The 17,909-nt window shown below is 46.7% G+C and overlaps 1 protein-coding gene across 2 annotated transcripts in view; it reads left to right on the top strand.

Annotated features, from left to right (window-relative positions):
- Positions 1-14,706, top strand: part of SEPTIN5 (septin 5) — an 82,160-nt gene extending 67,454 nt beyond the window's left edge. For both annotated transcript variants that reach the window (XM_033174725.1, XM_033174726.1), the window contains 8 exons: positions 853-976; positions 2,223-2,357; positions 3,079-3,196; positions 6,840-6,941; positions 8,972-9,068; positions 11,601-11,736; positions 13,318-13,420; positions 14,646-14,706. In XM_033174725.1, the coding sequence (XP_033030616.1) occupies positions 853-976; positions 2,223-2,357; positions 3,079-3,196; positions 6,840-6,941; positions 8,972-9,068; positions 11,601-11,736; positions 13,318-13,420; positions 14,646-14,702 (872 nt within the window). In that variant the 3' untranslated portion in view covers positions 14,703-14,706. The remainder of the gene's footprint in view (positions 1-852; positions 977-2,222; positions 2,358-3,078; positions 3,197-6,839; positions 6,942-8,971; positions 9,069-11,600; positions 11,737-13,317; positions 13,421-14,645) is intronic.
- Positions 14,707-17,909: the final 3,203 nt, after the last annotated feature.

Here is a 17,909-nt window from a genome sequence, read left to right as displayed (position 1 = left end):
CTGGGCCATCTCCCCCCATTTTCTTAAATCTGAATCCCAAAAATAGGGGGCGTCTTATACATGGGGGTGTCTTATAGATGGAAAAATATGGTAAATGTATGGTAAAAAATTAAGAAGTGGGTCTGCAAATGCATGCTTTGATGAAAGGTAGACCCTGGATCTGGAAAAGTTGAAGACTGTTGATATATAGATGCATCAACCACATGGATGATATGGGAGCTAATTCTACAAAGCCAAGCTAGGAATGTTCAAAAGAAGGGTTGGGGCGGGTATCTGTGACTCTCCAGATGTTGTTTGTCTCCAACTTCCACCAGCTCCAACCAGCACCATCAATGGTCAGGGGATGATGGGAGCTGAAGTCCTAACAACTACTGGAAGGGCACAGGTTTCCTTGAGAGTTCAAAGCTTCTTTTCTAGAACAATTATGAGTGTTAGAATAGCCCTTCTGGATCAAGCCAGTGGGCCATCAGATACCTATAGGAAGCCCTCAAGCAAGACCTGAGTGCAACAGCACATCTTCCCTCCTTTGCAGAAGCCATGCTGGTTATGCTCCAGCAAGGCTTGTTCTTCTTTATGCTTCATTATTTTTTTTCTTTAACAACACTTTCCACCAGTTTTCCCAGGACAGGTATGAAGCTATCAACCTGTAATTTCTAGGATCCTTACTGGAGCTCCGTTTTTTTGGGGTGGGTGGGTTGGAGGCAGGGAAATCCCATTTTGGGGAAGGAGAGGAGAGAGAGATAGAAAGACCTAGCACTTATTCATAAATAGTGAGGCCGATTTGGAGGCAGTGGAGGGACATCTCTGGCGCTAACCTCCGTTATTCTTTTTCTTCCATCTTTGTATATCAAGAAAGAATCAGTCAGACAGTAGAGATTGTGAAACACACGGTGGACATCGAGGAGAAGGGGGTGAAGTTGAAGTTAACAATTGTCGACACGCCAGGTTTTGGAGATGCTGTGAACAACACCGAGTGGTGAGTCCTACCCCCACACCACTTTGGTTACCTCTGCTGCAGGGGAAATTATGAGGCATGGTATGGTCTGGGAGCCAGTGTGGTGTAGTGGTTAAGAGTGGTGGACTCATAATCTGGTGAACCGGGTTTGATTCCCTGCTCCTCCACATGCAGCTGCTGGGTGACCTTGGGCTAGTGACTAGTCACACTTCTCTGAAGTCTCTCAGCCCCACTCACCTCACAGAGTGTTTGTTGTGGGGGAGGAAGGGAAAAGGAGATTGTTAGCCGCTTTGGGACTCCTTAGGGTAGTGATAAAGTGGGATATCAAATCCAAATTACTCCTCCTCCTCCTCCTCCTCCTCCTCCTCCTCCTCCTCCTTCTCTCCAATAGACCATTTCTCCCATTTCGTATGCAATACCAGTGCAAACTGGCCTATAAGATATGCAAAGAGGTTTAAGCCACCAAACCAAAGCACTTTGCATGTCTTCTCATTAACTCTTTCAGCAGCTCCGTGAAAGCTGAAAGAAATAACATGCACCTGTAATATTACCCCCGTGTTTACATTTCAGTGCAAAAACTCAGAACCTCCTTGAATTTGCTTTCATGGAAGGTAATTATTTTCTTGACAACGCTGTATAAGGGGCAACCTGTTCCCCCAGAATTTGTTTCTATATGGAACTGCAATTCTTGCTCTTAGATAAGATAAGTTATTTTTGCTCTTACGGTCCAGTCCCAAACTGTTGTTCCCAAGGAGGGAGTAACGTAACTTTCCAGTTTTGAGCCATTAAAATCCTTGCAGCTGTTGACAGACAGGATGCAAGTTCTTTATGTTCCTTCTCTATGATAGGCAATATTTAGTTCAGCGATTTCTACACAGGGGCGGACCACCCCAGGTGTAACCACTGAGGGGGAGGGGTGACAAAATGTCGGGTGGAGTGACGTGGTGGCTTGGGCGCCCACAGGCTCTGTGCTGTCCCAAACGGTCCGCCCGCCACCTTCCCCTCAGTTGTAGGACGGCTGAGTGGGGGGAGGCAGGCAGATTCCTCAGAGGCCCCATGGAGCATCCTGCCCCGGCTTGCTCCACCCCCGCGGGCAGCTGGTCTCACCCCTTGGTGCAGGGCACGTGCGCCAATCCAGGCATCCGATCGGCTTGCTCCACTGCTGTTTCTACACAGGATCTTAGGAACCTCTCCTCTGTTAATGTGTGTTACCCTCTGTCTCCAAGTACCATCTAAACTGGTGTCCCATTGACATCTTTTCCTCTAGTTGGAAGGCCATCACGGATTACATTGACCAGCAGTTCGAACAGTACTTCCGGGATGAGAGCGGCCTCAATCGGAAGAACATCCAGGACAACCGAGTGCACTGCTGCCTCTACTTCATCTCCCCCTTTGGCCATGGGTAAGGTGGGATGGGCTTGTTCCTTTATCTGCCTCGCACACCCTGCAGCCAGTGTAGCGTAGTGGTTAGAGTGCTGGATAGCACCTTGGAGACAAGGGTTCAAGTCTCCGTTCAGCCATGAAGCTCACCGGGTGACCTTGGGTCATTCACCTTCTCTTGGACTTAACCTACATTTCAGGGTTCTTATGAGGGTAAAAATCCACATTGAGCTTCTTGGAGGAACAGTGGAAAGCAAATGTAATAATGGAAAATGAATATCCAATATGGCATCAGGTGATGGGTGTGGCTTGACCCAAATGGGCTTGTGGGTCAAATGGGAGAGACCTGATGGGCCTCATTAGACCCATAGGATGAAGGTTCCCTTCACCTGATATAAGACAATAAGAGCCACAAGGCATTGGTGCCATCAGAATTGGACTTTAAGGCAGACTGGAAGTCTTCCACGCCACAGAATGACCAGGAGGGGCTCCCTGACTCAACGGGACCGGACTGCTACATTTCAAAATAAGCGCACACATTACGATCTGAAGGTCTCCATGAAGCCATTAAACTTAGAGTCTAACATTTCCAAGCTGCCCTTCTAGGAAAAGGGACTTGTTATAAGAGGAAGTCCTGTCCTTTTTTTTTCTTTCTTTCATTTTTTGGCAGAAAGTTCCCCTTGCTAGCATGCAGGGAAAAATAGAGATCGCTTGCCTTCTAACGCTGCATTTCTTTGTTGCAGGCTGAGGCCAGTAGACGTGGAGTTCATGAAGGCTCTGCATGAAAAAGTGAACATTGTTCCCCTTATTGCCAAAGCCGACTGCCTCATTCCTTCTGAGATCAAGAAGCTAAAAGAGCGGGTGAGCAGCGGTAGTGCTAATTCATTCATTCATTCATTCATTCATTTTGAAGTTTAATACCAGTCTTCCACAACCTGGCGTCTCCCTAGGTTTCTTGGACTACAACTCCTGTCAGCCCCAGCCAGCATAACTAGGTGTATACTTACATATTGAAAACTGCCCTGTGACCTTCGGACGAAGGGCGGGATAGGAATTTAATAAATAACAATAATAACAGCTATCAACATTTATTGACTTTGTTAGCTGCAACCCAAAGCAACTTACAATCAGATAAACCATGGGTAGGCAAACTAAGGCCCGGGGGCCGGATCCAGCCCAATCACCTTCTAAATCTGGCCCACGGGTGGTCCGGGAATCAGCGTGTTTTTACATGAGTAGAATGTGTGCTTTTATTTAAAATGCATCTCTAGGTTATTTGTGGGGCCTGCCTGGTGTTTTTACATGAGTAGAATGTGTGCTTTTATTTAAAATGCACCTCTGGGTTATTTGTGGGGCATAGGAATTCGTTCATTTCCCCCCCTTCAAAATATAGTCCGGCCCCCCACAAGGTCTGAGGGACAGTGGACCGGCCCCCTGCTGAAATAGTTTGCTGACCCCTGAGATAAACAGACAACTCCCTGCCATCCCAAGTACATTAAAACCCATACATCGTTCACACTTCTAAAAGGCCACAAACAGCTAAAGGCCAAAGGTCTGGTTATCGTTAGATGGGAACTGTTTATTTATAGCAGTGTTTTTCAACCTTTTTTGGGCAAAGGCACACTTGTTTCATGAAAAGAATCACGAGGTACACCACCATTAGAAAATGTTAAAAAAATTAACTCTGTGCCTATATTGACTATATATAAAGTAATTCTCTTGAATTTTTCAATTTTTCCCACGGCACACCAGGCAACATCTCGCGGCACACTAGTGTGCCGCGGAACAGTGGTTGAAAAACACTGATTTATAGAACATGTTTTATATACCGCTTAGTCAACAGAAGACTCTAAATGGCTTACTTAAAACAATTGTGTTTGTGTGTGTGTTCATTTGTGTGTGTTGATTAATGGAGGTGTAAGGTCCTCGGTTAGTTGCTCATGAGTAACCAGGCAAAACTCCGACCTTTCCTTTTGTAGTTTTATTGTGCATACTATGTACAGTGCAGAGCTAACAAGTTCATGTCCGTATCAAATGCCGGCAGAATCTGGGAATGGCCCCTTCCGGTTCTGACCCCAACAAAAGAGTTTCGGTATACGAAAACCCCACCTTCCTTCCTTTCGTTTCACCCCTCGACGTCTTTGGGGCAACGGAAATTGCGTACCTCCTTCATCACCCCTGGGGCTAGGGGAGTGTAGGGTCTCTCCGACATCCCCAGAGCCTCAACCCTCCGTCTCCTGAGACCCATGCCCCTCCCCGCTAGAAGCCTTGCTGCTCCGTCCGCTGCCAGAGGAGGTGCTGCTGGTCAGGTGGGGCCAGGGCTCTCTGTAGCATCCCGAGAGCCCTTCCACCACCTCGCACTGCGCCGGGGACAGTTCCCTGACAGGAGGTTTGGGTTCGCCCTTTCTTTCACACACAAATGACCACACACACACACACACACACACACGCATGCACCATGCTCTGCAGTTCCCCATCTGCCCTGAGCAGAACAACACAAACCCCAGAATAGAAACCCTGTAGACCAGGGAGGAAAGTCTTCCATGTCATGGCCCTTAAATTGGCCACCCTCCCCTCCTCTGCCCCATACAAAACTGTGACTGATGTTCAGAGCAACAGAGACTGGCGTGTGTGTGTGGGAATGGGACCCACCTTCTCTCTAGCTGGCATGAATCACGCCAGTCCTGTCCCCTGTTACTTCAGTCATTTGAAACCCACAGAGCAACCTGTCCCCCTCCATCGCCCGCTCTGCCCATCTCAGGTGATCCTGTTCACCCCAGAGTCTCTTGTCTTTCCATCTGACATCCATGCTAGACTTTCTCCTTGCCCTGCCCCCTCTACCTTTCTTGCTGACACCAATGCCTTTCTGCTTCATCCCAGAGAGCACCTTTGATCCCTCTGCCCCTTCACAACAATAAAAGTGATAAGGCTAAAAACAAAAACAAAAAAACCCCTCCAAAACAAAATTCCTATATTGCAGGGGGTTGGACTAGATGATCCTCAGTGTCCCTTTCGACTCTACAATTGTACAATAATAAAATACCTTTTTTAATAAAAGTAACATTAATCGAAATACAGATAAAAAGAAACACAGTCGTACCATGGATCCCCAATGCCCTGGAACTCGGACATTTTGGCTCTCGAACGCCACAAACCTGGAAGTGATTGTTCTGGTTTGCGAACGTTCTCTTGGAACCCGAACATCCAACAGGGCTTCCGCAGCTTCTGATTGGCTGCAGGAGCTTCCTGCAGCCAATCAGAAGCCGCGATTTGGTTTTCGAACGTTTTGGAAGTCAAATGGACTTCCGGAACGGATTCCGTTCGACTTCCAAGGTATGACAGTATACACAATAAAATGGCATGCCTAAATAGGCTTGGGCATTTTAACAGTCACCAATAATAATATAGAGTGGGTGCCTGTCTAATGTCAATGGGCAGGGAGTTCCGTAGAGTATGTGCTGCCACACTGAAGGATTGATGGTTTACAAGCGTGGAACCAACATTGCGTAGCTCTTGTGAAAGTTGATAATAAGATCGAAGCAGTCAAAGCGGGCACTTTTGGAGTAAGGCAATGCTTCAAGTAAACTGGTCCCAAGCTGTTGAGGACTTGACATTCTTAATATAGGTGTAGCCAGTGTGGTGCCCTCTAGATATACTACAACTCCCATCAGCCCCAGTCATCCTGGCCAACTGTCAGGGAATATGGCAGTTGTAGTTCGTGACATTTGGAGGGCACTGCATTGACAACCCTTGTACTAAATGTTGACACCTTGAATTTAGCTCAAAACAGCGGGAGGGCACCGGGTTGGGGAAGCGTGGCTTATAGCTTGCATTTCAGTCACATGATTCTCAAGGAAGCTTGCAAGAAACCGGTTGTAACAATGCTCTGATGTGGGGACCAGGGTGTGCTTCCTTTTTGGCCCAGACTAAATAATACGGGACGCGGTAGTGGCGCTGTGAGTTAAACCACAGAGCCTAGAGCTTGCCGGTCAGAAGGTTGGCGGTTCGAATCCCTGCGACAGGGTGAGCTCCCGTTGCTCGGTACCAGCTTCTGCCAACCTAGCAGTTGGAAAGCACGTCAAAGTGCAAGTAGATAAATAGGTACCGCTCCTGCTGGAAGGTAAACGGCATTTCCGTGCGCTGCTCTGGTTTGCCAGAAGTGGCTTAGTCATGCTGGCCACATGACCTGGAAGCTGTACACTGGCTCCCTTGGCCAATAAAGCGAGATGAGCGTCACAACCCTAGAGTCGTCTGACTGGACCTAATGGTCAGGGGTTGCTTTACCCTTTACCTAAATAATACTGGGCTCGTTTGTCTGATATGGTGGAAAGCAAGTGGTGTGTGGCCCCTGGAAAATCGCCCCGAAGGGAATGTGGCCCTTGGACTGAAAAAGGTTCCCCACTCCTGCTTTAAAGACGTCTCTTTATGGCACCAGCCAAGTATTATGTTGTAATGTGAATGTTCTGCCTGTTTTCTCTCCATTGCCCTGGATATCGCTGAGCAGATCAGGGAGGAGATTGACAAGTTTGGAATTAAAGTTTACCAGTTTCCGGAGTGTGATTCTGACGAAGACGAGGACTTCAAACAACAAGACAGAGAGCTGAAGGTGAGGAAGGGGCAAAAATATTTTCCATGATACTTGGTCATGGTTAGGGATGGGCCAACCTGTCAATTTGGTGTTCTTTCAGCTTTGCATTCTGTCCGTCTTAAGTTTTCCGCATTTTCACACCAGTTTGCAATTTAATCGTAATGAAAATTCACCAGCATTTTAGTGCAAATGTTTCCCTCCAATTGCGAATTCCTCGGGATGCGGCCGGACCTCTGGAACGGATCCCGTTTGCAACCGGAGGTACCACTGTAATGGGTAGCTGAGTCTTAAAAAGCCTGGGACACAAATTTTCACAGCCCTCTAGCAGCTATGGTGGCTCATTTAGCAGAAGTAATGTGTTTAATATTAACTCTGGAAGTGTATACTTGATTCTGAGCCAACTAAACTTCCTAGAGCAAAATATACATTAAGAGGCTTATTTTTGGTCAGAATCGAGTATACACTTTCAGAGTTAACACTAAATACCGTATTTTTCGCTCCATAGGACGCTCCGGACCATAGGGCGCACCTCATTTTTAGAGGAGGAAACAAGAAAAAAAATATTTTTCTGGTTTTCCTCCTCTAAAAGCCCTGTTTGGTTTTGTTTTTTGTTTTGTTTTTGAGGATCAGCTAAAAGTTTTGCAGCTTTTTTTGCAAAGGGAAAAGCCCTGGGGTTTGGGTTGTTTTTTTGTTTTTGTTTTTTGGAGGATCAGCTAAAGGTTTTGCTGCTGTTTTTGCAAAGGCAAAAGGCCTTTTTTGAGAATCAGCTAAAAGTTTTGCAGCTTTTTTGCAAAGGGAAAAGCCCTAGGGTTTTTTTGTTTGTTTGTTTTGTTTTGAGGATCAGCTAAAGGTTTTGCAGCTTTTTTTGCAAAGGGGAAAAAGCAAAGAGGAAAAGCCCCATTTTTATGGGGTTTAACTCACATTTCTGAAAAATCTTAAGGAAAGGGAGCCATTTCTACTGTTTTCAGACAGATAATCTAATCAGCCAGTCACATGTCCTGGGGAAACAAACAACCTCCCTCTGCAGCACATTCAACAAAGGAGGGCGGGGCTGAAAGGGAGCCGGGGACTCTTATCTCTCTCCCGATCTCCTGCTGATCAGCTGCTGAGCGGGGTCCTTTCAACACTCCCTTTTCTCTTTGTAAAATAAAAAGCACAATCTGCTTTTGGCCCCTGGGCAATTCAGCTCCAGGGACCACCATTCGCTCCATAAGACGCACAGGTATTTCCCCTTACTTTTTAGGAGGAAAAAAGTGCGTCTTATGGAGCAAAAAATACGGTACATTATTTCCACCATTGCCACTAGAGGGCCGTGAAAATTTGTTAAGTATGCATTAGTTAAGTACTGTATTTTTCAGTGTATAACACCCCCCCCCCCGTGTATAAGATGACCCCTATTTTGGGGGACTACAAATTAAGGAAATGGGGGGGTTTGCCCAGAGTTGTTGAGCTTTTTCGTCTGCCCACTTGCCGCCAGCAGCTGCCAATCGCCCGCCCAATTTCCGCCATCAATTGCCTTGATACAGCCACCAATTACTCGCCCAATCGCCGCTGACAATCTCCTGCTCGCGGCTGCCACCAATCGCCTGTGCCCCCTCTGCACTATCAGTGTATAAGACGAACCCCAATTTTTAACATTTATTTATACTACAAAAACCTCGCCTTATGCACGGAAAAATACGGTATATGTTGAATCACAAAATATGAATTTGGATGCAAATGTTATCCTAAAATACCCACACTTGATGCGTGAACATGGTCCTCTTACTCCTTCAGCATGTCAGGCAAACATCTAAAGCAATATGGACCACATCTGCCCGTCCAGATGTTATTGGACTCCCAGACCCATCACTCCCAAACCAGGGGTTTGGAGCTGATGGGAATTGTTGAACCCTGGGCCAATGAAACCGAGGAATCCCTCGCTCTGCTTCCTTAAATCTGCTTTTCTTCCACTGGTCTTCTCCAACTGCTCTGATCTCTAGGTTCTTTCTGTCTCCATACCTGACCATGTCCAATAAACCCTGAAATTATCTCTCCTCTCGTTCCAGGAAAGTGCTCCCTTTGCAGTCATCGGCAGCAACACAGTGGTTGAGGCCAAAGGTCAGAGGGTACGAGGGCGGCTGTACCCTTGGGGAATTGTGGAAGGTGAGCCGTGTTCCTGGGAAGCGAGATGGGAGTCTTGGAGTTTGGGTCTCCTAAAAGATGTTTGGCCCTCCTAGCTAAATGGAACCTGCTGGTTCAGGGGCATTCTACCTCCGAGTGCCAACTCAGAGCAGAAAGCCCATGCCTCAGTTATTTATACACTGGTACCTCGGGTTAAGAACTTAATTCGTTCTGGAGGTCTGTTCTTAACCTGAAACTGTTCTTAACCTGAGGTACCACTTTAGCTAATAGGGCCTCCTGCTGCCGCCACACAATTTCTGTTCTCATCCTGAAGCAAAGTTCTTAACCCGAGGTACTATTTCTGGGTTAGCAGAGTCTGTAACCTGAAGCATCTGTAACCTAAAGTTTCTGTAACACGAGGTACCACTGTACTATTTAATTTTACTCCAATTTCTGCTATTATCAGTCCCCCATGGACCAGAAGCACAACTCATGTCAACAAGGAGTCGTGTTTTCAGTGTGGTGGGTCCAGCATTTCGGGGGGGGGGTGTCAGACGTGGAGGCACAGTCTCTCTGAGCCCCTCCCTGCAGAAAATGGTGCCTCACTGACCACCACAACACAGATGTGCGACGTCACACACACATGTAATATTAATATAATAATTTCTTATTTATATCCCGCCCATCTGGCTGGGTTTCCCCAGCCACTCTGGGCAGCTCCCAACAGAATATTAAAAACACAATAAAACATCAAACATTAAAAGCTTCCCTAAACAGGGCTGCCTTCAGATGCCTTCTAAAAGTCAGGTGGTTGTTTATTTCCTTGACATCTGATGGGAGGGCGTTCCACAGGGAGGGTGCCGCTACCGAGAAGACCCTCTGCCTGGTTCCCTGTAACCTCACTTCTCGCAGTGAGGGAACCACCAGAAAGCCCTCAGAGCTGGACCTCAGTGTCCTGCATGTGCAGGTTTGTGCGTGTGACGTCACACATCTGCATTGTGGCGGCGGGCACCCACAATCCTGAGGGCGAGATGGCACCCTTGGCTCTAGCGGACCCTACTCTGACTGCAGTGAGCTCTGACGGGCCCTCCCGCTGTAGGTGAGGCTCCGTCGGAACATGTGGCAGCAGCGGTAGGGCCTGACGGAGCCTGTCGCAGTCGCAACAGGCCCTGACGGACCTTTTGGAGGGTGCGTTGTGGCTCCTACCAGTCATGCCCATGCATTGGGCACCCACAATGTTGGGAGGAACCCAGCCCACCTGCTGCCTCTGGTAGGTTTCAGGCTCCAGGTGAAAGCAGTTTTATTTCAGGAGACCTTTGCACCACCACAAATGCTGTTTTATTCTCCAGGTGTTTTAATTCATGTTCTAAATTTTGTACATCCTATGTTTCTGTTTTTGCAAGGAGATTTGGGACCCGGGCGTGGTGAAGAGCAGGGTATATATATATTTAAAATAGATGAATGAAATAATGCTCTGCTTTTCCTCCAAAGGGGGCACACAAAGCAGCTAACGAAACCCAGCAAACAATTAAGCAAGTAACGGCAACAAGCATGTAACAACCACAGCGCTAAAAGCATTATAGAAATAACACAATATGCTAAAATGGCAAGAAGCAACAGAGAGCCATTGATCTAATAACTCAGAATGTGGTTGCTGGGAAAGCTTTTAAAACAAACTCCCCCAACCTGATGTCCCCTAGATCAGAACGGTCCAATTAAATATATTAACTGTATATAATAAATAACATTAACTATATTGCAAACTCTTTCATTTATGGTGTGGGAATTAAATTCAGTGCAGGTTCTGTGTCAAAGTACTCTTCTGGCCCACGTGGTCAGAGGGGTTGGACTGCCCTGCTGTAGATGCTGTTGGACTCCAGCTCCCATGAGCCTCAGCCACCATGGCCAGTAGAGAGAGATGATGGGAACCGTAGTCCGACAACACCTGAGGTGCCGGATCTTCCCCACCCCCTGTTTCAGAGGCCTCTGGCAGGCTAGTGTTGGAGCATAACCCTGGGCCTTACCGTAATCCGACGAGGCCATGTGTATGTTCCCAGTCTCTAACAGAGGGAATGTGGAACAATGCCATCTTGACTAATCGGAGACTTAGCAATTTGTGAGGATACGAAGCTCAGTGTTGGACCTGTGGCGGCAGTGGCACCTTTGGTGACTTCCACTGGTGTCTGTCTCAATGGACCAGCCTCCACACACACAAACGCACATGCACACATGCACCGTATGCAATTAAAACCCCCGCATCCCCTTGAAATTCTTTTCATGGGTTCCATAGGCAGGTCAGAGGAATGTGTCGGAAATGAGCTACCCGGTGGATTTCCTTCCACCACGGCCTAGCTGTGTTTGCCACGTTTATTCTCTAACACAGTTCCTTTTATAATAATACACATTGGGGTGTGTGTGTGTGTGTGTGTGTGTGTGTGTGTTTGTGTGTGTGCTTGAAATAACTGAATACGGTTAGGATGTAAAGGGTGATTCTAGTGCATACATTCCCCCCACCCCCACCCTGAGATTTGTTTGTTTGTTGCTGTGGGCCAAACGTTGTTGCTGCTTCCTCAGTGGAAAACCAGGCGCACTGTGACTTTGTGAAACTGCGGAACATGCTGATCCGAACGCACATGCACGACCTGAAGGACGTCACCTGCGACGTTCACTACGAGAACTATCGGGCGCAGTGCATCCAGCAGATGACCAGGTAGGGTCCACCTGAGGTTCTGCTCCGTCAAGGGATGAATGCGTCTGTATGAATCAGCCCTTAGAGTTGTTGTTGTTGTTGTTGTTGTTGTTGTTGTTGTTGTGTGGCAAACGTCTTCTGAAAGCGTGATGAATTATCTTCTGAAAATGTGACATGCAACATTTCAGGGAAGGGCCATAGCTCAGTGGTGGAGCCTCTGTTTCTATTTAATTCAGCCCTTTACTTAAAATCATGTGAACTAGAATCATTATTTATTCTTTGTTTATTCTTTGTTGTTACCAGCCATGTGCTTCAGATTGAGATTTCTTTTTTTTTTACAAAGTAATAATCATAAATAAATAAGAATGTAAATGTGCACCCCTCCACCGAGACCATTCTTACCTTAATGGCACATGTGATTTTATCATTCATAGCTATATCCTGTGCCTCTTTATATCATTCTTCCATTTTATATTCTGCTTGCCCCTTCCACTTCCTTGTTGTTGTTGTTGTTCAGTCGTGTCCGACTCTTTGTGACCCCATGGACCACAGCACGCCAGGCACGCCTATCCTTCACTGCCTCTCGCAGTTTGGCCAAACTCATGCCAGTCGCTTCGAGAACACTGACACTTCCTAGCTATAATAATTCATGCAGCTGTCAATAAATTTGTGAGCAAATCCTTCATATCCCACCAACCTTCCACCCCATCGTAAATTGATAATAATGCTACCTCTGGACTTCGGGTCAGCTTTAACCCAGTGATTTCTGTTATCTCCTTAAACCACATTGAGGTTTAAAGTTGATGGTTGGCTGGATGAGTGAATCAACTGTATATTTTGGAAAGCTGTTTGTTCATTTGTTCACTATGCATTTGGGCACCTCTCTGTAACTAAATCTTGCACGGTGGCGCCTGAAATCAAGGAGCAGGTTTGTGTCCATGTTTGGACATAATTGGACACCATTTTGAATCAATATGGTGGGCTGAACCTTTCAAGACTGCACTGTTTTCAACCAAATTTTGCATGTTGGTTCCTGAAATTACGTAGCAGGTTTTCTTCAAAAACAAACCAACCAAACCAACCAACCAACCAACCAACCAAACAAACAAACAAAAACACCCCCAATGTTTAGACACAATGGGGCACTTGTTTGAATCAAGATGGCAGACTAAACCTTTTAAAAATTGCACTGATTTTAACCACTGATTTAAACTTTGCCCTGATTTTTTGTTGTTGTGCTTAGAGCTCCCAAGCAACAGCAGGTACAAGATTGTTGGTGAATGAGTAGATAAATGTTGCAGGGGGACATTCTTTTTCTGGGACAGTGGTAGGGAAAAGAAATTTTGTTAGAAAAGTGTCTTCTGAGAACTTTTGACTCAATACTGCCATAAAGCAACTTCCTGGATTGGAGAGTTGTTGTTGGGTTGTTTTTGTTTTTTTTAAAAAAAAATTAAATTGCATTTCCATTTTTAATATTATCCACTCTACTTTTTGCTCCTATGAGCCTGTCGACTTCCCTCCCTCCCACCTCATGGCTTTCAAATTTCTTCTTTATATCATAGCAATTACACCTCTCCCCTTTTCTCCTGCTTATGTTTTTAGCAAGCTGACTCAGGATAACAGGATAGAGAGCCCCATTCCGATTTTGCCGCTCCCAACACCAGATGCAGAAACGGAGAAGCTGATCAAGATGAAAGATGAAGAGGTAAGGAACCATTTCGCTATTGGTCTCTCTTGAGACATCACCCAAGCTAGCTATCTTCTTACTTAATTCGGAGCTGTTTTGGGGTGTGTGGTAGTTTTGTCGTGCGCTGGAGCACTTTGCCATTGTTAGGCGGAATTTCAGAAAGGCGCCATTTTGTCCTGGGTCTTAGGGAAGTTTTTAATGTCTGATGTTTTGTATCATCATCATCATCATCATCATCATCATCAATTCTGTTGGGAGCCACCCAGAGTGGCTGGGGAAACCCAGCCAGATGGGTGGGGTAATAATAATAATAATAATAATAATAATAAGGCAAGCCAATTATCACTTTTTGTGGTTTTGTAAAAAAACAAACAAACAAAAAAAACCCTCAACAATCCTGGTGGTCCCCTAAAAGAAAGCCGAACGATTTTGGGGTCTTCCTAAAAAAAAAGCTGAACAACTTTTCGGGTGTCCTGGATTTTACTTTTTGAAATATAGTATAATCTACCATTGTTCACTCTCATCTTGAAAAGGAGCAAGTGTCGTGCTGGATCAGGCCAACAGACCTTCTGGTCCAGCACCCTGGCTCATCAATTAACCCAAAGCATATTTGCATACTTAGGAAAGTATATTAAGAAAAAAAGAGAAGGAAGGAAAGAAAAAAAAAACTTCACTCATATTAAGTCTTCAGAACTTCCGCAGTCATTAGTGTTGGTGATAAGTGTGTGTCATTTTGTCATCAGTGACGTCACAGGCACTGTCCAATAGGTGCAATCCCAAAGTCAACTGTTTTTGAAGGAGGCTGACATTTAACCAGCAGCCTCCAATAGCAATGTAAACACCAGGTTCCCATCAGTCAAAATGAGAGTGGGGCGTGTTCATTTCTCTAGATAAGAGTGGACTTTTGTGCTGCCTGAAAGTGCAAATTTTCCACAACTGGCAGTGTAAGCCTGCAAAGTCAGATGTCGGAGGTCTTATTCCTTACTCCACTGCACAAGTTCAGCAACACCATTTTCTAATGCTCCTGCTTTTAGGACTCATGGGCTTGTACCATACCACTTTATGCAGCAACTGAAGACTACAAAGCCCATGATGCAATGTAGAAATATAATCTGCCTTGAAATGGAGGGGCAGGCTGGCGGCGGGGTGGGGGGTGGGGAGAGAATATTGCTGGAAAAGTGGAATACCAATGGTTAAAATAAACTGCGTAACCTCTCCCCCTCCCTCTCTTTTCTTCCTACAGTTGCGTAGAATGCAAGAGATGCTGCAGAAAATGAAACAGCAGATGCAAGACCAGTGAAAAACGGAAGCAGGGATGGAAGTTGCGAAGGAAGGGATCATCCTTGTCACTGCCTGCAGTTCAGCTGGAATCGCAGATGCTTTAGGAAGGACTTTCCTGTTGCAAAAAAACAAACAAAAACAAAGAGACTTGTGAGCAAGAGCGGCACCCACTTCCTCCCTCCCTCCCTCCCTCCCTCCCTCCCTCCCTCTCTCTAATTCAGGGGTAGCCAACCTGGTGCCCTGCAAACACTGTTGAACTACAACTCCCATCACAGGAAGTTGGCAGTCCAACAATGGCTGTAGGACATCATGTCAGCTACCCCTGCTCTATTTCGATCGTAGCAACGTCTGTTAGTGGGAAGGCGGGAAGACGAGAGGGGAGAGAGGTCACTTGCTGTGGACCTCTTCCACGATCGGGAGTTCCCACTCTTCCCTAGATGTACTAAACTGTTGTTAAGGAGCATTCCGGTATTTAAAACCAACCAACCAACCACCCACCCACCGTTTCTATGGCACATGGATTTTGAGGACTCTTTGTGTAAAATGCACGTTAACTGTTTACTTCTAACCAAGGTGCTGTGACCCTTCTCCTCCTCCTCCTCCTCTTTCCAGCTCCCCCCTCCCCATTTTGTCCTCAAACTTTCTGAGGTCACAGCAAGCTTTTGCAAGAAGGCCGATGATACCTCTGAACCAAGTGCTGCTGACATGAGCACCAACCAGTCTGACCTCTTAGCCTGGGACATCCCTTGGTCCTCTCCCCCACCAGCCGCTTTGAGAAGATGAGCAGAAAGTTGGTTGGGTGTGCGGCGTTCTTTGATGGTTTCTCAAAACATTCCTGACATGACGACGGCGACGATGTTTTTTACTAAGAATCTCATGGCTCTTTTTTGCACTACGGGGGAGGAGTTAAAAGACCTGCTGGCGAGGGATCCTAGTAAACAAACAAACAAACAAACAGCTCCCACTGCCCTTGTTTTAGGTGAGTTATATTGAGTGATGTACAACTGTTGGACTTCTTGCAGAGGTAAAGATCTGCAAGGCAGGAGTTACTTTGAGGTTTAGCATCATCTTGGCACGCTCAGCCCATGCTTCGTCCTCCACCAACCATGGAGCAAATTTGGATTCCTAGAGAAACGTGCTAATTGGTTTGTATGCTGTCCAGTGGATTCCTCTATTGAATGTCTCAAGTCATTTTTAGGGATCTTAACAAACCCCACCCGAAAATGGACGGGATGGGAGCAAAATATGGTATTCTGCTAACCTGGGATTGTGTTGTGGAGTTGTGGGCTTCTAGAAATATGCATTGCTTCAGTTAGGGCCACCGTGCAAACGCCTGCTGCATAAAGAGTTAGTGTGAGTCTTTCTTTCTGTGCTCAGTTGCATCGTGGATTTTGTAGTCTAGAGGCCAGCAGCCGACGCTCACAAAGTTACATCTACGAAGCCCATGATGCAGCGAGACTGAGAGCAAACTGCACATGCATGAACTGAGGAGATGTGGCTATAGGATGTATGGCATCACAGATGGAACCAGCTGAGATCTGAATGGGGGAGGCGGATTTTTTCTACTGTCGCTAGCAGTTGGCAGTCGTATGGCCAGAGATTATTTATACACCTCGCACCTAGAAGTCCACATTCTGCAACAAGGAAACTTAATTTCTGTGCAAGGTGTGCAACACTCTGGAAAGTGGCCAGAGGCTCCCAGGGAGAGGGGAATGTGTTGTGTAGCATTTGCAGCTTTCTCATAGCCAGGGCTCACCTTCTAATTTGAAATTACAGGGCTCCCCCCAGCTTCCTTTGCTCTTTTTGCCATTCTTCTCCCTTTAGGACAGGCTGGGAAACCTCCTGCTTCTCCAAATGAGAGAGATGGGGCTCCTTGTTTTCTAACTGTTGACTAGCAATGGATATTTTTTACAGGAGCAACTTGTCATGACAGAAGTGTGAATATATCCCTATCAAAATACAGTTGTACCTCGGGTTACGTATGCTCCGGGTTACGTACTTTTCGGGTTACAAACTTCGGTAACCCAGAAGCGCAGCCCAGAGCGCGTGCGACGCATGGATGCGCAGAAGCGTTCTGTGCAGTTCACGCATGCGCAAACCGCTACTTCGGGTTTTTTGCGCACTTGTTCGGGTTGCATACCTTTCAGGTTACGAACTGGAACCTGGAACCAATTACGTACGCAACCCAGGGTACCACTGTACCCTTTTGTGGCACTGCTAAAGATAAGGGAGCACCATCCTCCTTTGCAGGGAACGGGGTGAAATCTCTTCCTTTCTGTTTCTATCTTTCGCCTCCCATCTTAAACAGAAAAACAAGCAGAATATAGTGTGTTGCCATTAGATGTGACACAAGCTGTTTTTAGACTACAATTCCCACCATCCCTGACCACCGGTCTTGCTAGCTGGGGATGATGGGAGTTGTAGTCCATTAACAGCTGGAGACCCAAGTCTGGGACAGCCTTTGCCAACCTGCTGCCTTCCAGATGTTTCCGTCTACAACTCACATCAGCCCCAGCAAGCACATGTGGCATGGCAGAATCATTCCCCAGATGTTTGCTTCTTCTTTACAAATACTCCTAATGTGTCTTCAACCACATCTCTGGCAGGTCTACCAACCTGCAGACTTCCTTCTTTCCTTATAGAAAGTGAAACTTCTCTGGGTCCTAAGTTGCAGCCCTTGTTTATACCTCAGCTCCACCTGGCTAAAGCCTGGAGGAAATCGAGATGAGCCACAGAGCGTCTAGGGGAGCCTCATGGTTGTACTCAGGAAAGGCCGGCCCTGACATTGGCCGTAATGACCGCTGCTGCCTCAGGTAGATTCTCTGTGTGTGTTGCAAATGGTGGTGAGTTGTTGGAGGACAGAGCTCTGTGTGGCATGAGGCCTACCCTGAACCCCTTAAGATAGCTCACTGCTCTTAGCTGCAATGTACGGCCGTTTCCCATTCCCAAGAATCAACCCATCAGCTCCCGTACAGGGCAATGATGGAGGGGACAGCAGTTGCTGGTGCCCATTGGGACTGGCAGGGGTGAAACCAGGGGTGGTCCATCCTGTTTCGCCACCTGAGGCAAAGCTTCCCTGCCACCACCTCCCCTGCCGCCCCCTCCCACTGCGGCCTTGTTTTTGCATGGCTGTGGTGGCTTCTGGTGAAATCTCGTGGAACTCTCACGAGATCTCACCAGAAGACGCCCCACAGCATTCTGCCACCCGAGGTGGCTGCTTCGGTCC

The sequence above is a fragment of the Lacerta agilis genome, chromosome 17 (genome assembly GCF_009819535.1).
Source record: "Lacerta agilis isolate rLacAgi1 chromosome 17, rLacAgi1.pri, whole genome shotgun sequence".
Lineage (NCBI taxonomy): Eukaryota > Metazoa > Chordata > Lepidosauria > Squamata > Lacertidae > Lacerta > Lacerta agilis.
The sequence above is the reverse complement of the archived record's forward strand: the minus strand, read 5'-3'. Positions and strand labels throughout refer to the sequence as shown.